Source organism: Mya arenaria, chromosome 6 (genome assembly GCF_026914265.1).
Source record: "Mya arenaria isolate MELC-2E11 chromosome 6, ASM2691426v1".
Lineage (NCBI taxonomy): Eukaryota > Metazoa > Mollusca > Bivalvia > Myida > Myidae > Mya > Mya arenaria.
Window position 1 is genome coordinate 23,512,617 of NC_069127.1, and position 19,728 is coordinate 23,532,344.

The 19,728-nt window shown below is 34.1% G+C and overlaps 1 protein-coding gene across 8 annotated transcripts; it reads right to left on the reverse strand.

Annotated features, from left to right (window-relative positions):
• Positions 1-1,919: 1,919 nt before the first annotated feature.
• On the reverse strand, positions 1,920-17,647 carry LOC128236524 (transmembrane protein 179-like). Of its 8 annotated transcripts, none has more exons than XM_052951429.1 (5): positions 17,584-17,647; positions 8,451-8,805; positions 4,722-4,868; positions 3,842-3,935; positions 1,920-3,233 (listed from the first exon to the last, which is right to left on the reverse strand). In XM_052951429.1, the coding sequence occupies exons 2-5, from the start codon at positions 8,759-8,761 to the stop codon at positions 2,850-2,852; spliced, it is 936 nt and encodes a 311-aa protein (XP_052807389.1). In that variant the 5' UTR covers positions 8,762-8,805; positions 17,584-17,647; the 3' UTR covers positions 1,920-2,849. The 8 variants fall into 8 exon arrangements, with proteins under 8 accessions (XP_052807389.1, XP_052807387.1, XP_052807385.1 ...); XM_052951427.1 differs by lacking the exon at positions 17,584-17,647 and adding an exon at positions 15,560-15,913; XM_052951425.1 differs by lacking the exon at positions 17,584-17,647 and adding an exon at positions 15,047-15,163.
• Positions 17,648-19,728: the final 2,081 nt, after the last annotated feature.

Here is a 19,728-nt window from a genome sequence, read left to right on the forward strand (position 1 = left end):
TGGGGCATCTAGAGGCTCTATCAAGCCTTTTATTTGAAAATTATGTAAACTGGTTTCCACGGGATTGAAAGCATTGTTTAACCATACAAATATATCTTCACAAATTCCCTATACAATACCAAGAACACATGCACATTGATCGATACTGGTATATTTTGTCTTCCAATATGCCCGTTCACAATAATTGTTGATCTTGCTCAAACCGCCAAGTGCTAGATGAAAATGTATCATACACTAGATGCAAATTGGTTTGCTGTGATACAATGCTTCACCGATTCCCATGTGTCGCAGATTCTTTTATTCCGATGCTAATTGCAAATGCTCTCCCAGGTTTCATTGTTGTGGTGGCAGTCAAATGTATTAGTAAAGGGTGTTGCCAACTTGAACACCAGTCACAATGCATAAATGTGAACTTGATCTACTTTGTCACTGCTACAAATAATATATATTCATATCGATCATCGTGTTGTACCTTGTAAAACAATAGAAATCGTCTTAAAATTAAGTAGTAGCATATCTGCATTTAAATACATGTTTCATTAAATTTACTAGTAAACTCGTTGATTTAGATAACTGAAATCATCTTCTCGTACTCGCATATTAAATTGTATGTAGCAAGATTTGACCGCCTAACAAACAAAGCCCCCGGACAAACACTGTACGTTTTGGAGATTTCCCTGTGGAAATGCTTAACAGAATGCAAGTTGCAACGTATGCATTTCTATAAAAAAAACCTGTTATTTTAGCAATAGTATTGATGAGCACCAGATGAAAGCTTGAAAACATTGAATAGCGGAATCTGACAGTTCGATTGCATGAACCACTCGATTGTCGCCACGCCAACATTCGGCGTAGTGGAATTCATTTCTGACATCGCAGCTTTGGCAAAGAAATCTGAATAAAAGATGCTACACCATACAGGGACAACGCTATAAAGAAGCCTGTGTTTACAGTGTTTAAAAATTGATTTTGCAGGGTCTTTTGACTGTTCATTGTGTGTGTGTGTCATTTGTACAATTTATTTCAAATCCTTTTGTTAACAATTTTTATCTTTAAGCGTTCTTTTAAATTCTGAACTTGTCTATTATTATTGTTTGTCTTGACTGGACAGCATTTTGTGTCGTCCGTTAATGAGAAGAACCCTGTTCCTGCTTTCTTAATAGTGTTACTCATTTAATTGTTTAATACGGTATTGGCAACCTTAAACAGTATGGTGTCTGAAGACATTCAGTACATTATTGCCCGCGGATGAACCATGCTCAACATAAACCTAGATCGAGATAAAGCACTTTTCAATTGCTTTTTGGCTACATTTATAAATATTAACTATAATACAAGAGATGTCTTATTTGCATGACATTGCAACATTTAAATGTATATTCCATACTTAATTTACATTTTTGATGGATAACATGTAACATAAAATTAGGTAAAAATAAACATCGTTTCAATATGAATTTCTGAATCATTTCTAAATTAAATCAAATCTGCTCCACATATTGGCCAAACTTTACTCTTCTGCTTAGTTGAATTCCATTTCAGCTGGCAAAAAAACATTTTGAGTAAATTTGATCGAAATAATTGTAGTCAGATGCCATGTTTAAAGTGACACTCTTATTCAAAATCGATACATACACAAATATAACAAACATAAATTTTGAGTGATACACCTTTAACTACTTACTAAATAATGCATTTACTACAATAGTCTCATACCGTAGAAATACCGCGTTTTATGCACATTCCTTCAAATTAAACTCGGTACCCTTCATAAGAACCATTGTTTTCGATAAAAAAATTATCGTTTCTGGAATATTAAAACAAAAGTTTTAATTGTGGTAAATCTCACGTGGGAATAAGAGTACATCTTTAATAAAACATCATTAAAGCAGGACAGGAAATAATAAGTAAGCCCTAAAAACTTTCAAAATATTTTTTTTTGGTTTCAGTTTTCATATCAATACAACAAAACTGGAATAAACTTGAATAAAATGATATCAGTTCATTACGTGCAGCACAATTATAAAACACAACCCTTGATAAAAACATGTAAGTGCACAGAACATATAGCACCGGTTAGGCATTAAATACCTAACCAGTTCAAAACATGGAACAGTAAACAACATTAAAATCATGGCAAAACATCATAGCATTAATCTCACTGAACACAAAATATTTGGCAATAACGGCAAACGAATTTGCAACCTTTGATAACAAAAAAATGTGTGGTCCTGGAATATTTTACATTACAAAGCTATATTACATTTTGATTTCTAGTTCAAACACACTAAATATCACAAAGAGTGTTCGCACCTACAAGACATGCCTCCTGATGTAGCGTCATAAATGCGACCCACTGTTCGTTGAAAATACAGGTCAAGGTTAGCATGTATGACATTTCTACTAGACATGCCCTCTGATGCAGCGTCATAAATGCGCCCCACTGTTCGTTGAAATCACAGGTCAAGGTTCACATGTATGACATTCCTACAAGACATGCCTCCTGGTGCAGAGTTATAAATGCGACCCACTGTTCGTTGAAATCACAGGTCAAGGTTCGCATATATGACATTCCTACAAGACATGCCTCCTGGTGCAGAGTTATAAATGCGACCCACTGTTCGTTGAAATCACAGGTCAAGGTTCGCATGTATGACATTCCTACAAGGCATGCCTCCTGGTGCAGAGTTATAAATGCGACCCACTGTTCGTTGAAAATACCGGATAAGGTTCGCACGAACGACATTCTTACTAGACATGTCACCCTGATACGACCCACTGTTCTTTAAAATCACAGGTCAAAGTTCGCATTTACGACATACCTACTGGACATGCCTCCTTCGACAGGGTCATACATGTGTCCCACTGTTTGCTACATTCACCGGTAACGGTTCTATGACAACATTACAGTTACTGTCGTTTGTTTCACTTTTAAGCAATGCTCTAGTGTTCATTTTACCGTTACATTTGTGTTTATTGTCCACACGGTCAGAATTTATGGACCCTTGATCGACCACCGTATCATCTACGATTGGTTCAAACGTTTCTTCATCGTCCGTCTGCTCAAAGTCCACGTACGCGGAGTTGGAGCTGGAAGGACTGGCGAACCCGCGACAGGCGCCAAAGTCTAACCGGAAGCGTCCTTGTGTCTCTCCGACCACCCAGGAGTATAGTTTGTAGCCACTAGCGACGCTCTGGCAAAGGATGGTGAGCGTCTGAAGCCACGACGAGATCTGTAACATATGTTAAGGATAGAATGCATGACTGACAAAATACATGTTTATACTTGTAACTATTAGGATGAGCAGACTATATCAGCATTATATTTTGAATCCTGCATATTTGCACGCAGTATCGGAACAGTATGACTTATTTTGGCTTGGCCAGTTATGGAGAAAGCTTTATTAGCAGATACGAATTCAACTGGGTATGATTTCTCGGGTACTATTTTGCGAGTGTTTAGTTCGTCGATGCTTGCTTAAACACAATATTCGATATGCATACTAACAGCTTTACAGTAATGGTGACAAATAAATCAGTGTTAACGCTTTGAGGTTTATATTTATATGAACAAAACAGCTATGGCTACCCTAACATATCTCAAATCAATGCATTTAAAAGCATTAACGCGTAATGTCGATTCTGTTCAAGATTGTATCCCGGTTTATTGCTGCGTATACACTCCTGAGTCATCAATATACGAGATTTAAATAGTTCAATTCCCTGTAGATGTTCTTGCTGGTTTAAAAGAATAGATCAATAACATTGGAACGTAAACAAATCATTGAAATAATTAATTAACACAGAAACATTCATCACGTAAAATTGAGGGTTTCAATACCTTTGAAGTATTTAGGAATGTATATGTCGGGTGCAGCTCGTCGCTAAATATGTTGAGCCAAAGTAGACCCTGAGTTTGCTCACAAGTGAAAAACCTGAAAAGAGAAATCAAATCTTCGTCGATTAAAATCACATTTATGCAAAAATGATTGCCCCTAACATAGATCTAGAGAACTGTATACTTGACTTTTATTAATTACATCTGGTTTACATATATTTGTGATTTATTATATCTACAAAGGAGGGAATAATAGATAAAGAGGTTAAATCTTTAAAACTATATTCCATCACAGATGTATGACACATGCAACATGTTGTCAGTGTGTTTCAATAACTTAAGGATGCAATACATTTAAAAACTAAAGACTTGTGGCATATGCTTGAATAAAGGTAGCTTTAAAGCTGCACTCTCACAGATTGAACGTTTTGACAACATTGTTTTTATTTTTGTCTTGGAACGAGCCAATTTATGCGATAATGCATGTAAACTGCTGACAAAAAATAACGTCAAAAATAATTTCAAAAATTAATGTTTTATGCATTTTTCTTAAACCGTTAGTAACGTAAAACATTAGTTTTCCAACTGAAAAAAATGAAAATCTGCGATCTAATATTTTGTCAATAATCTTTTATCACTGGTTTGCAGATATTTACGCAAAAAATGCTCATTCCAAGACAAAAAATAAAAAAAAAGTTGTAAAACGGTATATCTGTGAGAGTGCAGCTTTAACAAACAAGTGCATAGCTATACTCGTAATTGCTTAAAATGTATTAGAAAAAAGGCACATCGTATAGATAGTTGCCGAAGTCCTTTCAATGATGTGGTTAAAAGCTTATATCACACAACCGCACGATAATTTAGAATTAGAAAGACGACTCACAAACGACTTGGTTTGAGGCTAATCTCGAACTCCAGATTGGCACACCAGGTGTTCATTCCAGCGCTGATCATACTGGCCACCACAAAACTGACCACAACTAGCACCGTGTGAAACAGAAACGACATGATCAGCATCGGCAGGTCCTGACTGCAAAGACGTAAGGATACGTACATTTATTATTCTTTATGTATCCACATACCACAGTATGAACGACATAAAGAATCTACTACATAGGATGGTCCGCAGATACGGACTGCAAATACGGTAAAATGGAGACCTGATTGGAAATATAGGCAGTACATATAGTATATTAGTAGGTACGGGTTGCAAATATCGCCAATGTATAAACGATACGCATTCGGCGGCATGTCTGAAGGTACGGACTGCAACCATTTGCCAATGCATAAAACGATAGGTAAAGAACGCCACGTTATGTAGATACGCGTTGATAATATTACCAAAAACTTTCGCTGTCCTGTACAAGTCAGCCAATAGGAACGCTGATATGCATGTATACGTCGCATTGGTATGTCAAAATAGAAACTTATAAACGGTAACTCAAAAGATGTCGCTGGAAACGATGTTTGTTCCCCGGAAAGATAAACATTCGGAAAAAGTGCCGATTTTAGCACTTTTAAATTTGATTTAAAAAAAAAAACACCAGTTATATATGATATGATTACGAGTTGGTTTTGAACAGAAACACGATTATCAAAAGTTCAGTTCTATATGGAGAGGATTTGTTTCCTATGATTTTAATATCATTCGAAACATTCAAATGGAATAAAAGAGCTGACACAAATAATTAGGAAAAGAAGTGCACAATTTGACAATAAAAAGTCAGGGAATGCCATATCAGTAATGTTCCTGCCTGTGCATTGCACCTCTCCTCAGTTAGATCTTTAATGTATCTCAAAATGAAGTTTTACGTAAATACCCCAAAGACTTTTGGAGTTTAGCTGAAGAGGAAAAATAAGTAAAAAAGTTAACTATGAAATGTCGGACTGGAGCCCCGTCGCAATACACTTCCTCTCAGTGTAATACGATCTATATCTATGTTCCAAGTTTCATTGAAATCCCGTCAGTCATTTGTTGTAGAAAGGTTCCTTATTTATCAAAACTTTAAAGGAGAAAGGTGGGGATCAGTCAGCAATGTCTGAAGGTATGCTTATGGTGCTTGCGCACTGCACTCGTGCATATTGTTCCAGGTATATGTTTCAATTTTAATTAAAATTCCACAAATATGTTTTAAGGATTACTCCGGACAATGGTGTAACGGAGAGACAGACGAACAGAGCAGCGACTATATGCTATCTCTTGGGGAAGCATAAAAACTAACGACTATTGATGCGCTTTGTCTGCTACGTTTTTGCATGAGTTCGCAAATAAGGCGAGTCACGCGAGAAAGCCATCTGGCGCAGTACACTTAAAGATGCACTCTTACTCCCAAACAAGATTTATCACAATTAATAATATTGTTTTAATATTCCAAATAGGATGAATACATGTAAAAAAATGGTTCTTATTAAGAATATCGAGTTAAATTTGAAAGAAATGAGCATTAAACACAGTATTTCTTCCTTATTCGACTATAGAAGACCACAATAAATCTTTTAGCATTCACCAATCATTTAATATTTTTGCATTTTCTGCTATTAAATACATGGTTACAATCTTGTTATCAGTAGTTAGTATTTTCCATAAATGCATTATTCAGTAAGTACTTTAAGGGTTTTCAGTCAAAATTTATGTTTGTTAAACATGTTTATGTATTGATTTTGAATAAGAGTGTCACTTTAAACAATTCTCTTAATACCAGGTGTTACCATGACATCTCGTTCATTTACAGACATGGATTGCAAGTGCATGGCAATCCTTAGAAGGAATATATTATAGATCTTCCAGGTTATAGAAACGTACCTGGCGTAGTTCACCAATATACATAACGTTCATGTGTCTAAGTCTGTAGCTAAAAACGTTAACTGGTAGACTATTATCTGTTCAACCACTCGAAAATATTTTTACGAACAATGCCCCTTTTTTTAAAGCATTTCCATGGTTTGTTTATATAAAGGTACGTTCATTATAAGCTGAAAAGACACTGGCCCCAATTTCTCGAAACTTCTTAAGCTTAACAGGCTTAAGTCGCTTATTTCAATTAGCTAAAATACATACTGAATATTGATTTTGATAAATAAAAAATGGTTTATTCTGATAATCATACAGATTATTTCTACACAATTTCTAAAAAATATTAAAGAAGTAAATATTACACATTTTATAGAACAACAAAAATTGTGAGATTAGCTTAATCCTGTTGTAAGGGACTTCAGAAGTTTCGAGAAATTGGGGCCTGTATCATTGCTCGGGTTGTTTGTAATACAACAACTACACATGAAAGTAATAGCCGATCGAATGCATCAACTTTGAAGCTTTAAAGCGCATTAGAAATAAACGACATGAGGAAACATTAAAATTGTATTGATTGAAATGGAACATGTAAAGCATGTATTGAATTACATCCATGGCTCTCGTCTTTGTTGAATACTAAAGCTTACTTTAAATTCGATAGTTTCTTATTGAACGTACAATAAACACAAATTATTCATTAAATAATGGTTGATTTCGCTTATAGCATAAATATACCTAAAATACTGTGCACATACAGTATAATCAATGCTCAGCATCTCTTCACTTGTGAGATGGAACACTTAATCACGAATATATAAGTGCATTGCACTCTTCAAAAGGTATACACACATTTAGAAAACCCACGTTATGACGTTTTTATTCAATGAATCGAATTTCACAGTCTATCACATCACTAAAAAATGAAACGGCAAATTTAACGCACTTGAAATTATTCAAACGCCTATGAACGACGAAATGTGATTCAATGAAATGAAAGTTAAAATATGTAGGTTTCTATAATATTTGATTATGGCGTTATACGCTCAAACAAAGCGGAGACATATGATACACGATAAAAATAGAATAAGTATGTTTTAACTCTATAGTCGAAACGGAAAGGGAGAAGCATGTTAGGTATTAACCAATGATATCGATTCGAATGTTTCTTTAAAAATATTGAGCCAATATCAGGAATGATGAAATCAATAAGAAACAAAAGAGAGTTAGTGTATAACATGTACTATGCTCAGGCTATAATTTTCGCTTTTTTCACGCAAATTGCATTTCAGTTCATTTTGTTTACACAAATATTGAAATGACAACAGTTTGCGCTATATTTCTTCCAGCAGGGAATTGTCGATTTTTTCCCGCTCAACAATATGGAAAATATGTCACCATCTAATACTCGTTAAACCAGGGAACTTGCTTAATTGCGTGGACATGCTGTCCATAGGGAACACATGCTTAGGTTTCTTTCTATAATTACAAGTTACAACTATATTTACAATTTCCCAAAGCGGGGAAATTGTTGGAAATGTAGGCTGTCATTTCAATTAGTTTTAATGAGTATATTTGGCACGTGCGTTCGTGCTTTACAAAGCATTCGAAAATATTTAGCATTTCTCGAGTTTTCTCGAGTTATTAAAACAATAAAGAAAATCCACGCAAAAAGGGGTCCCTTACCAGTAGCACCTACTCCTCAAGGTCAAGCTCATATGAGTCTGGTAGGCAAAAACAAACCAATAATGTTTTAATGAGAAGCAAGAATAAAACTTGTGTTGAAAGAGTGTCTTGAAAATGAAGTCAAAACTGACTTACCGGTCCTTCTTTAATTGTTCCTTGAGCAGCAAGAAGAACCAGCACCAGATGAAAGCATGAATACTCATGACTAAAGGCGTATATGTCGGAAACCGACAGTCTGATTGCGAGCCCCACTTTGTTTTCGTCATGTCAACTGTCAACGTAGTGGTATTCATCTTCGATATTGCGACTTTGGCAAAAAGGACACAGTGGTCCAAGAAGTAGTATGTGACATAGGACAGGGGCATGAATGTACAGAAGCCCGTGATTATGGTGGTCACGTTGATAAAAATCAGCAGGCTCCTCCATGGCAGCTTGGGGATGTTCATAGTTTGTCATCTGTACTGGCTAGTCCATCCATTGGAATATTCACCTGAAACAATAAAAGCATAATATTTTATTACAATAACACATTGTAAATGTTATCTTAATCAAACAAGTTTAACCAGTTTTATTATTATTTTATATCGACTGACCGTTTTCGAGTTGATTTTACCACAGTATACCCGAAACAAATAAAATATGTTAAGTCCATTGAGACAAGAACAGACCAGACTCCGTATTCAATATATTTCTTTTTCTTATCGTTCGTCCTGTCTGAAGGATGCTGCTCATTTTATTGGTTAATTATATAATTATTTTTTACAGGCCAATCAAAATACTCAGATTCGTCTATTAAATTTAAGTTGAATCAAAGTTTTTTTTATTGAATATGGCCCCAGTACTGATTACCTAAACAATTAGAAACTTTCATCACATTAAAGAACAGACATATTTAATCGTATATTTCATACATACTTTGATAATGGCAATATAAGTCCAATTTGATTTTTTAAAAACATAAACACACAATTAGTTATGATATAAAATTTAATCAAAATAGTTTATGCAAAGATTATATTTATTCTTATCCTTAGTTATGTCTGAGTGATTCCATTCATATGAAAAAAACACCCTGACTTTTTTATGAAACGAAATTTAGTCAGAGTGGTTTATACAAAGTATGCGCATTTATACCTCGCCTACATGAAGGTGTGCTAACCGTTCCACAGGAACTAGATCATCACTTTAATTAATCATCATTCAATTCATATTGAGTGTCATCACTTACAAAACATCCCCAGGAATGCAAGTATGGATTTAATAATCCACTTCAGAATTGATAATGTGCGTAAAAAATAATTTCCTCCCCATGTCCACGCTTTTTGAATATTAGTAATTATATATTAATAATTTAACAGGAAGAACAAGTAAACATATGTAAATGCTTTGCGTGAATACCACACACATGAACGCTGTTATGTTTATTCCTATTTTATTGTTCTCTTGTCTTAACATCAGGATATACAAATGATACACGTACAAACACATGAAAAATGAAGAACAAATCGGTTAGGCTGCAAGTTATAATAACATAAGTTTTAGCCATTCACGTTGTTCTATGTGTACCATTTGCGATTGTAAGTACTAAGTGTATGAAGGACACAGATAACAACCTGTTGAACGTGATATTAAATGCGACCTTCATATGAAAGTATTCTTATCTTTTATTACAAGTGTGTAAATTTTATTACCAGTAGTTTTAACGCACTAGTTGTTTATTTAAATCCAAACATATCTTCACAAACTCACTAATTTTGTTAAAAGTGTATGTACCATGTTGGCACTTATCAAGATTTCTTTCAAACCTTTTAAATGAAAACAATGTCAAATTTCTTGCCAGGAGATCTAAAGCAATGTTTAAATATCCGAAAAGATCTTCACAAACTCCCTATACTTTAACAAGAGCACATGTATGAAACTCATGATTTTGTATTCCAATATTCCCCTTTATGACCATGACCCATTGTCAATTAACCAGTACATTGCACTTTAACCTGTTGAAAAGCCTTCCGAAGTAACATCCTCGGCACATACAATGTAAATATGTTAAATCAAGTGTATTTTACACTTCAGTAGATGCAATGAGTTTGTTAAGACGCACCTGTGTCCCTTATAATAGTACGGTGTTCATTGGATGCACCCCACGTATTCTCACAAAGGTTTCAATTAAATTGTTACGTATTTTTTCCCCTTAGATGAACTACGCGGCCTACAATGACCACTAGGGTGAACTTTAACTAAGTCACTGCCTACCTGAACAATTATTGCAGTGTACTTTGTGAGTACATACAACTCGACTTTATCAGTCGATACCACTATTATGATTATTTATATAGCTGGTAGCATTTGAGGCGTGCCTAACATTTATCACTGAAATGATACTAACACTGGGTAAGATACCACTGCAACTACTTTCACCATGTTATGTGTATATTCAATTGTGATTCTCACATGAGCGAAAATACTTCAGTAGGGGTTTTCCCAGCTATTTCAAAACAAATGAGAAAACTGCGGCGTTTCGCGTCAATTTGAGCATGTTAGTGCCTTACAATATGGTAAAATGTAGAAAAATGATAATTGAGTTTGACAATTGGGGTCGAGTTTGGGTGAATTCTGTAAAAATACCAGTCAACATGTATTTTCCTTTTTTCAACTCCAAAATCCAAATAAGAAAGATATAGTCTGAACAAAAAAGCACTTTTATTGCCTGGCAAATATTAAGATGTTAATTTGAAAATTACAGTTTAATATTTTTCAGGAAGCAATTGCCTAGAATACATAATGACACAAAAAAAACTTGCTACTAATCTAACAGTTTTAACCATATTCTTTTAAAAAAAAATATGATTTAAACAATTCTTTTTTTTTAATTTTAAGTAAATTAAATGTTTAATGATGTTTATTATTGAAAATTAGATTGTTTTTATGAACACAAAACTATATAACCAGTTGCTGAATTGCTGTTCTCTGCCCAGGTTCATTGCTGAGCACCAACTAGTCAACAGTAATGTTTCAAATCTGATAAAAACTGTATCAGTAACCAGCTGTGGGGAAGTTAAGGTTGTTATTAGGGTCACACCAGGGTTATATTCAGAACCACCCACATAGCAATCAGTCGCTTATTTTCTGGGAATTCTTGATCAATGTGGGCTTATAGTAGCCACAATAATGCGCGTTTAGGGAACTTCTTTAACATTTGGATATTCATTTTATTTTCCTTAACGTAGAGTCGCAAAACTAAAATCTTAATAGATCTGAAGCGGCTGTTTATATAGACTAGGCTTATAAATGTACTTAAACAATCGTTATCTGGGCTGATATATACAGTGTATACTATCAAATGGCTTACTATCACACACTTATTCTTTGAAGTATTGGTCATTGTTACTTGTTTATGAAATTTATTTATCTATTCTCGAATGAAAACCAAAAGATAAAATCTTCTGTACTCCTTTGTCAGTAGCAATAACATCACATTTGAATGCTAACAATCAAAATTGCTGACCTGAGCAGACATCATAAACTCCATTACCGACACCTCCTCTGCCAAAAAGGCTCAGTGCTTTCCGGTAGGATATTAGGGGTCATGCACCCCGGCCTTGAAGTAAATATGTTGCCCTTATATGAACTACGCGGTCGATAATTACCACTCATGTGAACTTATTCAACTAAGTTACCGCGTATATCGTGACTATTCAACTAGTAGTCTATCTGGCGTGCCTAACATTTATCACTATAACCACACTGTCGCTGTGTAAGATATGAACTTTCATCATGTTACGCGTATTTTCAATTGTGATTTGGACCTAAGTACACATGTACTAGTCTCTAAATGCGAAAATATTTTTTCAACTTTCAACTTTTAACTTTTTACTAGCAAAGCTCTTGTTGTTCGATGATGTAATCAAAGTATTAAATGTCAGTTCAAAACAAAACATTGCATTTTACTTTATTGTATAAACAATTAAGCAGAACCCCATTCTGGCAAATACCCGCGTATTTCTTACTTAGCTGTATATATAGCAATAGAAGGAAGTTGCCTACCACATAGAGTAACCAGACAAGCTATTTCGTTCGAAAATTAAATTTAACACCCAATATACATGCGATATCTAATCAATAAGATATGCACATAAAATTCGATCAATTTTGATTTCACATGTCGATTTATTTCATAATATTGCCACCCAGTTGGTCCAAAAATGAGTTAAACCATTATATGTTGTTACCAACAAACCTGCATATCAACAGTGCGGTACAAAACATGATATCTCTCTGACTTTTTCATGCCAACAAAGCAATTGATTTATTTTAAAGACATTTCTAAAGGTTTAATTCCTCTCATTATTCGACTGCAAACACTTTCGGTTAGTCACGTATAATACAGTGACTATACAGTCCAGTATCATGCATGATCAACGACATAGATAACGACACAGATAATGACCTGTTGAAAGTGATATAAATGCGACAGTCATAACAATGCAAGTATTGTTTTACGTTAAACTTAGCTTCATAAAAATGAATGTCTTAAAACTATTGTTGTCAAGCCTTTTAAATAAAAACTACAGATGAATCACTGTTCTTACCAGTAGATTAAAGGCACTGTTTAATTATCCAAACTCACTATACTTTTAAATATATGTTCCATCTTTGCACTTTACAAAACTTCTTTCAAGCATTTTCAATGAATACAATGTCAATGTTCTTACCAGCAGACCTAAATCAATGTTTAAATATCAAAACAGATCTTCACAAACTTCCTCTACCAAAACAAGAGCACATGTATGCTAATCGATACTAGTGGGTTTATGTTCCAATTTTCTCGTGACGACCGCTAGTTGACCTCTTAGGTTTAAGTTCCGACAAGTCAGTAAAGGCACACATTTATATTATTAAATAAAGTATGTTCTAATATTCCCGTTTTAAACGTCGTTTACGATCGTTGTCTATTAACTAGTACAGTTTACTTTCACCTGAAGCAATGTTAAACTTCCGACAAGTACGTAAAGGCACACATTTATATTATATAACGTATATGACGCTTCAGTAGATGCAACTGAATTTGTTAAGATACAATGATTCTCCGCACCTGTGTCTCTTATGAGTTTATGGTCTTCATTGAATACACCTCACGTGCACACTTTTATCGGTTCGGCCAAAAGCGCGATGGTGCCTAGTACTTGGTGATGCACTTTGTTATTGGAAGAAGAAGAAGAAATGGAGGCCGGGGTAATAGTATTAAAGGCAGACAGTCAGCACAATGTCCACTTCTCTAGCCTCACAAAGCTGGCTGCTAGTACAGACTGTCGGTACATTTCTTCACATATACAAATAATTAACAAATATAAATTGCTTATATTTGTCAAATGATTTATTCAGTGTATTTTAAAAATAGCTTGTGAATTTCAAGTCACTCAAGCATTTATAAATTTTACTTTCAAATACATTTTTCTTAATCTATCAAACAAATTCAAATTTTCCAGCAATGTTGATTGACAGATATTAAAAGTTCATGACCCCTCTAACAGCTAACTGCATTTCACTACCCGATGCCTGTTTACTACAGGTTGTCTCAGGAATAAAAATATGCTTCATAGCTTTATAAATTGTGAACACATTCAAGATCCCATACTTAACTCTAGGCAAAACATGCAAGTTATGTCTGCTGGTTATTGACTTTAACTGTATGAATTATCATAAGTATAACAAACTATATATGTCTTAGAGCTACTGAACCGAGCTATAACTTAATCATTCATGCCCCTACCTATCTTTTAATTAATGATTCATGCAACAATTAAACTTTTAATTATTAGATTCATAGTATTTGAAATTTATTCATTTATTCACAAATGAAAACCCTATGGACATTTTATTGTTAGCACAAATTATTCTATCAGTAGCATATAACACCACAAGCCATGTGAATGTTTACAATCAAATCTGCTGACCTGAGAAGACCTCGTAAACCAGATTAACCATACATCCTCTGCCAAAAAGGCTAAATGGCTGTCCGGTAACATATTTGGGGTCATGCACCCCGGCCTTGAAGTAAATATGCTTCCCTTTAAATGAACTACGCGGTCACTGACAATAACCACTCGTGTGAACTTATTCAACTTTGTTACCGCCCATATGAAAAATAATTCAGCACAATTATTGTAGTGTTCTTTGTGCGTTTAATCAGTAGATTTATCATTACTAAAATACTAGTAGCATATCTGGCGTGCCTAACATTTATCACTTAAACAACACTGTCGCTGAGTAAGATATCACTGTAATTACTTTCACCATGTTACGTGTACATTAAATTGTGATTCAGACCTTTGTTCTAGTATCTAAAAGCGAAAATACTTTTTTCAACTTTCAACTGGCATAGCTCTCGTTTTCGCTGTTGTGTTCATATAATTGATTGTCAATTTCAAAACAAAGCATTGCATTTTAATATATTTTGAAATCAATATAAAGCATAAACTAATTTTGGCAAATGCCCGCATACTTCTTGTTAAACTGTAATATAAGTTAGAACCTTATCTCATAAAATAATCAGACAAGCTATTTCGTTTCAAATTAAACGTAAACGGCCAAAATATATGCGATTTAATCAATAAGAATGCACATAAAATTCGATCAATTTGGAATTTACAAATGTTTTGAGTAATACTGCAATCCGATTGGTAAAATTGATTTTAAAAATTATATTTGTTGATGCAAACATAACTGCAAACCTGTATTGTTGTACAACTCATGATATCCGTCTGACTATTAAACTCCACCAATATTATTAGTTATTTTAAAAAGTATTTCTAAATCTTAACTTCCTCTTATTCTTTGATCGCACATGCACACTGTGGGTTATACGCTTAATGCAGTGCCTACATTGTCACAGTCCAGTAGCATGCATGATCAACGACACAGATAACAACCTGGTGAACGCGATATTGAATGTGACATTCATTTGAAAGTATTGTTATGTGTTATGTTAAAACTTAGCATCATAAAATTTCTTTCTCAAAAATATTGTTTTCAAAGGTTTTTGTAATGCGAAGTGGATGTATGACTACGTACGCTCTTACCAGCTGAATAAAGGCACTATTTAAATATCCAAAGACATCTTTACAAACTCCCAATAACATGTATGTAATATCTTCGCACTTAACAAGCCTAATAAAATGTATGTCTTAAAAAAGATTGTTTTCAAGCTTTTTAGATGAGAATTACAAGTATGTCAATGCTCTTACCAGCTGCATTAAGGCACTGTTTAAATATCCAAAGACATCTTTAGAAACTCCAAATATTTTGTACAACATTTATGTACTATCTTGGCACAAGATTTCTTTCAAGCCATTTAAATGAAACCCATGTCAAAATTATTATCAGCAGATCTAAAGCAATGTTTTAATATCCAAACAGATCTTCACAAACTCCCTATACCACATGTGTGTTAATCGATACAAGTGGTGTTGTGTTCCAATATTCCCACTCACGACGGTTCACCTCATGTCAATTAACCAGTTCACTTGGACCTGAACAAAGATCTGAACAAATGTTAAACTTCCGACAGATTTGTATAAGCACAAATTTATGTTAAATAAAGTCTGTTTTACATTACAGTAGATTCAAATGACTTTGGTTACATACACTGATTCTCCACATCTGTGTCTCTTATCCTGCCCATATCAACAATAATTCAGAACAATGATTTTAGTGCACTTTGTGAGTACATTCAATTCGAATCAATCCGTCGATTTCACTATCATGACTATTTAAATGATTTTGTATCACTCGTATCAGTGGCATATATCACCTCATTCCATATGAATGTTTACAATCAAAACTGCTGACCTGAGAAGACCTAATAAACAAGATTAACCACACCTCCGGCTGTCCGTTATGATAGTTGGTGACATGCGCCCCGTCCTTTAAAGCTGTGCTCTCACAGATTCACCATTTTGACAACTTTTTAGTTCATTTTGTCTTGGAATGGGCCACTTTTGCGTAAATATCTGCAAACCAGTGCTAAAAGACTGCTGACAACAGAGCAGATCACAGATTTTTATATTTCCTTTCGAAAATTAATGTTTTATGGCTAAAAGCGTAACGAACGGTTTAAGAAAAAACATCATATTTTAAACTTAAATATGAATATCTGCGATCTGATTTCTGTCAGCATATATATTTAAATAATGATAAATATGGATTGTAATCGTTCACAGAAAATTACCAGTGCAAATTTAAAGTAGACGTTTTACAAGCCAAGAAATTGCAATAGTTTTGTTAAAACCTGTATCAGTCAAGTTTGTTTGAGGTCAAATCCATTTCTTCGATCAGCGAATTAAAATTCAATATTAAGGTCCACTTATTAGGAGAGAAGATTCTATCAGATCTCGAATCAAAAAGCATTAACGTTTTCCCGGAAATTTCTTCAAATACAAAATGGATAGGACTACCCAATCAACATTGTCAAGAGGCTTTGTTGTGAATGCAGCTATTTAAAACTCCTTACTTCGCCAAACATGTCACCAAGAATGTATGATTTACTCAAAAAAGATCGTTCCTCAGATTTGAGAACTAGATAAAACTTTTGAAACGGTTCAATTGTTTACCTTTCACACTTTTGCACTGTGGCCCGCCCTCAAATGAAAATTAATTCATTAATTTTGCATGATTTTTTTTATAATTGTAATATCGGATAAATTTAACCTACACATTCACACATGTATATGGATTAAATTTCCAGCATTATTCCCGCTGTTTAAATAAATAAATTTCAACATTATGACATTCATCATAATTCCTAAAGTCAGTCAAAAATAAACATCGTGAAAGACGCTATAATGGATATTTTTAAGGAGCCTGCAATCCTAATTGCATACAAACAATACTTGCACATTCCTATTTTGCATGTTTAGTTAATGACTGAATCTTCGTGATTAAAATAACAAAGAATAGACATATCTAACTCACTTAAATGACATCTACCATAATGAATACCACTTCATTTTAGAAAGTTGCTTTTTTTTTCTAAATCGCATGGACTCAGCGGCTTCAAGGTTCCGAAAACATGTACTGTACCGTTTGCTGGAAGTACGCTTTGACTCTCAAAAAGAATAAATTTCGTGAGATTGAACGTGTACCATAATGTAATTTATTTTTGAACTTAAACAACCTTTGTTTACATTTTCTGAACATAAAACAGCTTACTGTTACAAATATTATACAGATTTTACATATATATTTAGTATTTATATTAACTGATATTTACCGGCTTCACCAGGAGCACACAACAGTTTCTACATATGAACAGTCTAACGATTTTTGATATTTCCTACGCAGTAATCTCCCCGAGAGCGGAATAGTCTGCCACCCATTCGGAACTCCTCGGCCATTTTATCGAAAACAACCTCGGATGTATTTGGACAGTTTACATACTCAAAAAGTGGCACGTTTAAGTCCGCTGCAAGTAGATCGCGTAGTAATTTTATTAAGCGGTTAAACTATATGACTTTACTCGTAAGAATCTTAATTTTGTTTACAATAATTCACTTCACTGGCAATCATTTTAAACTTAGATCAATAAATACAACTCTTAAACAATACATTTAATTAATTCAAAAATTTACGAACTACTTCAACTGATGTACCGGCATACATCCGAGGTTGTTTTCGATTAAATGGCCGAGGAGCTCCGAATGGTCTGCCACCATGAGCGAGTAAAGCAGGATTTAAAACATACATACGGGGGGGGGGGGGGGTAAAAATGTTTTCCCCTCTTGATTTGGATAGTTGTATCAAATTCCATTCCTTCACGGGGCATTTAGGTTAAAATACAAAACATTTTGTTATTTGAAACTCAACAATAATTTACAATCTTTATCGGTATTATAACTGGTGACGTGATCTGCATGGTGATCATGAGATTACTGTGCTGTAGGGGAAGTAGCACTGTCGATGTTTTTGGGCTTCTTATGGGCTGACGCTATAATTTATGTACATTGTCGAATTACCTGCCCTGACATTGGCACAGAGACAAACGACTCATTGGAGAGCCATTACGTTTTATTAGATATTGTAGGTGTTTTTTAAAATGTGTTTGCTTTTTGCACAATGTAAAAATGAGAGCATTTACAACTTGAACTAGAGATTTCACAGGGACGTGACATATACCTCTAATTGACATTAGTTATAGGCATATAGTATAACATAAAGGTAAATGTATATCTGCACCTTACATGTGTATATGTTTGAAATATAAATTACTATGAAATCATAATAAAAATAATTCGATCGCTGAGCCTTTGAGGTGAGAACACAAATACTACTGACTTGGACAGTTTAAGGATAGTGTACACAGTCATACCATAAGTAACGTGCATTTCGGGTTATTGATAGCTCAAAACTAACAAAGTCTATTACATTTCTTTAAAGGTTTTAGTTCATTAAAGACACCATTTAATGTTTGAGCTAAGGTCACAGTTTGTATTGTTCTGTGTTTTGGGCATTCATTTATGATTTTAAATGTCAATACTGAAAATTGTCAACACCGTTACAAAGATGTTTTTGCTTAAGCCATGGTGATATATAGATAAAATATAGTTTGAATTCCAACCCATAATGTATATACTTATAAAATATTTTTCTGTGTAAAAGAAAAAAAAATCAAATATTTGAATATAGTGCCGAAAAAGTCATACAAAAAATCAGAATTTTCTCAAATTAGCACCACGTATTTGACTTAGTAATTGAAAGCAGTATTCACATTTATCTGATTGGTTCTAACGTTTTTACCCATAGTATTGCATTTGAGTATAGATATAGCTTGTGCAGCTGTGATTGCCATACTTTTTGATAGTTTTATCATTTTACATAATGTAAAGGAAATGTCATTGTGTAATGGAGTTGACACCAAGTTACGGAGTTGACATTTTACATGTGTGTCATGTATTTCACACTGAAGCTTTCTGTTTCCGTATTACACACTAGGCCGGGACTACTTTTTACGACCGTACATATTCGATAATTTCCGCCATTCCGATTCCATTTTTAGATTGCTTTCAACTTATAAATAAATCGTTGAAATGGTTTTATTGTTCAATTGCATATAACAGCAATACTTAATAAAGAAAAAAAGTTAAGCAATAAAACGTTGGCAGTACCGATCCGATCGGATAACATCACCGCCCCAATGCAATCCAATATCGCAAACCGGCACAATCCCGAGGTAATTTCCACAAACTCTTCAAAATGCTCGACTACTTGACTGTTACATCACCATCAACTACTACGACAGATCGCCACAGAAAATAAACGTAGACGGATTCGTGTTATCGATAGTGATAAAGTGCCCTTTGAGTTATAAGTTCCATGAATAAAACTCACATTTACCAGTCCAGTTTTAAAATAGCGGACG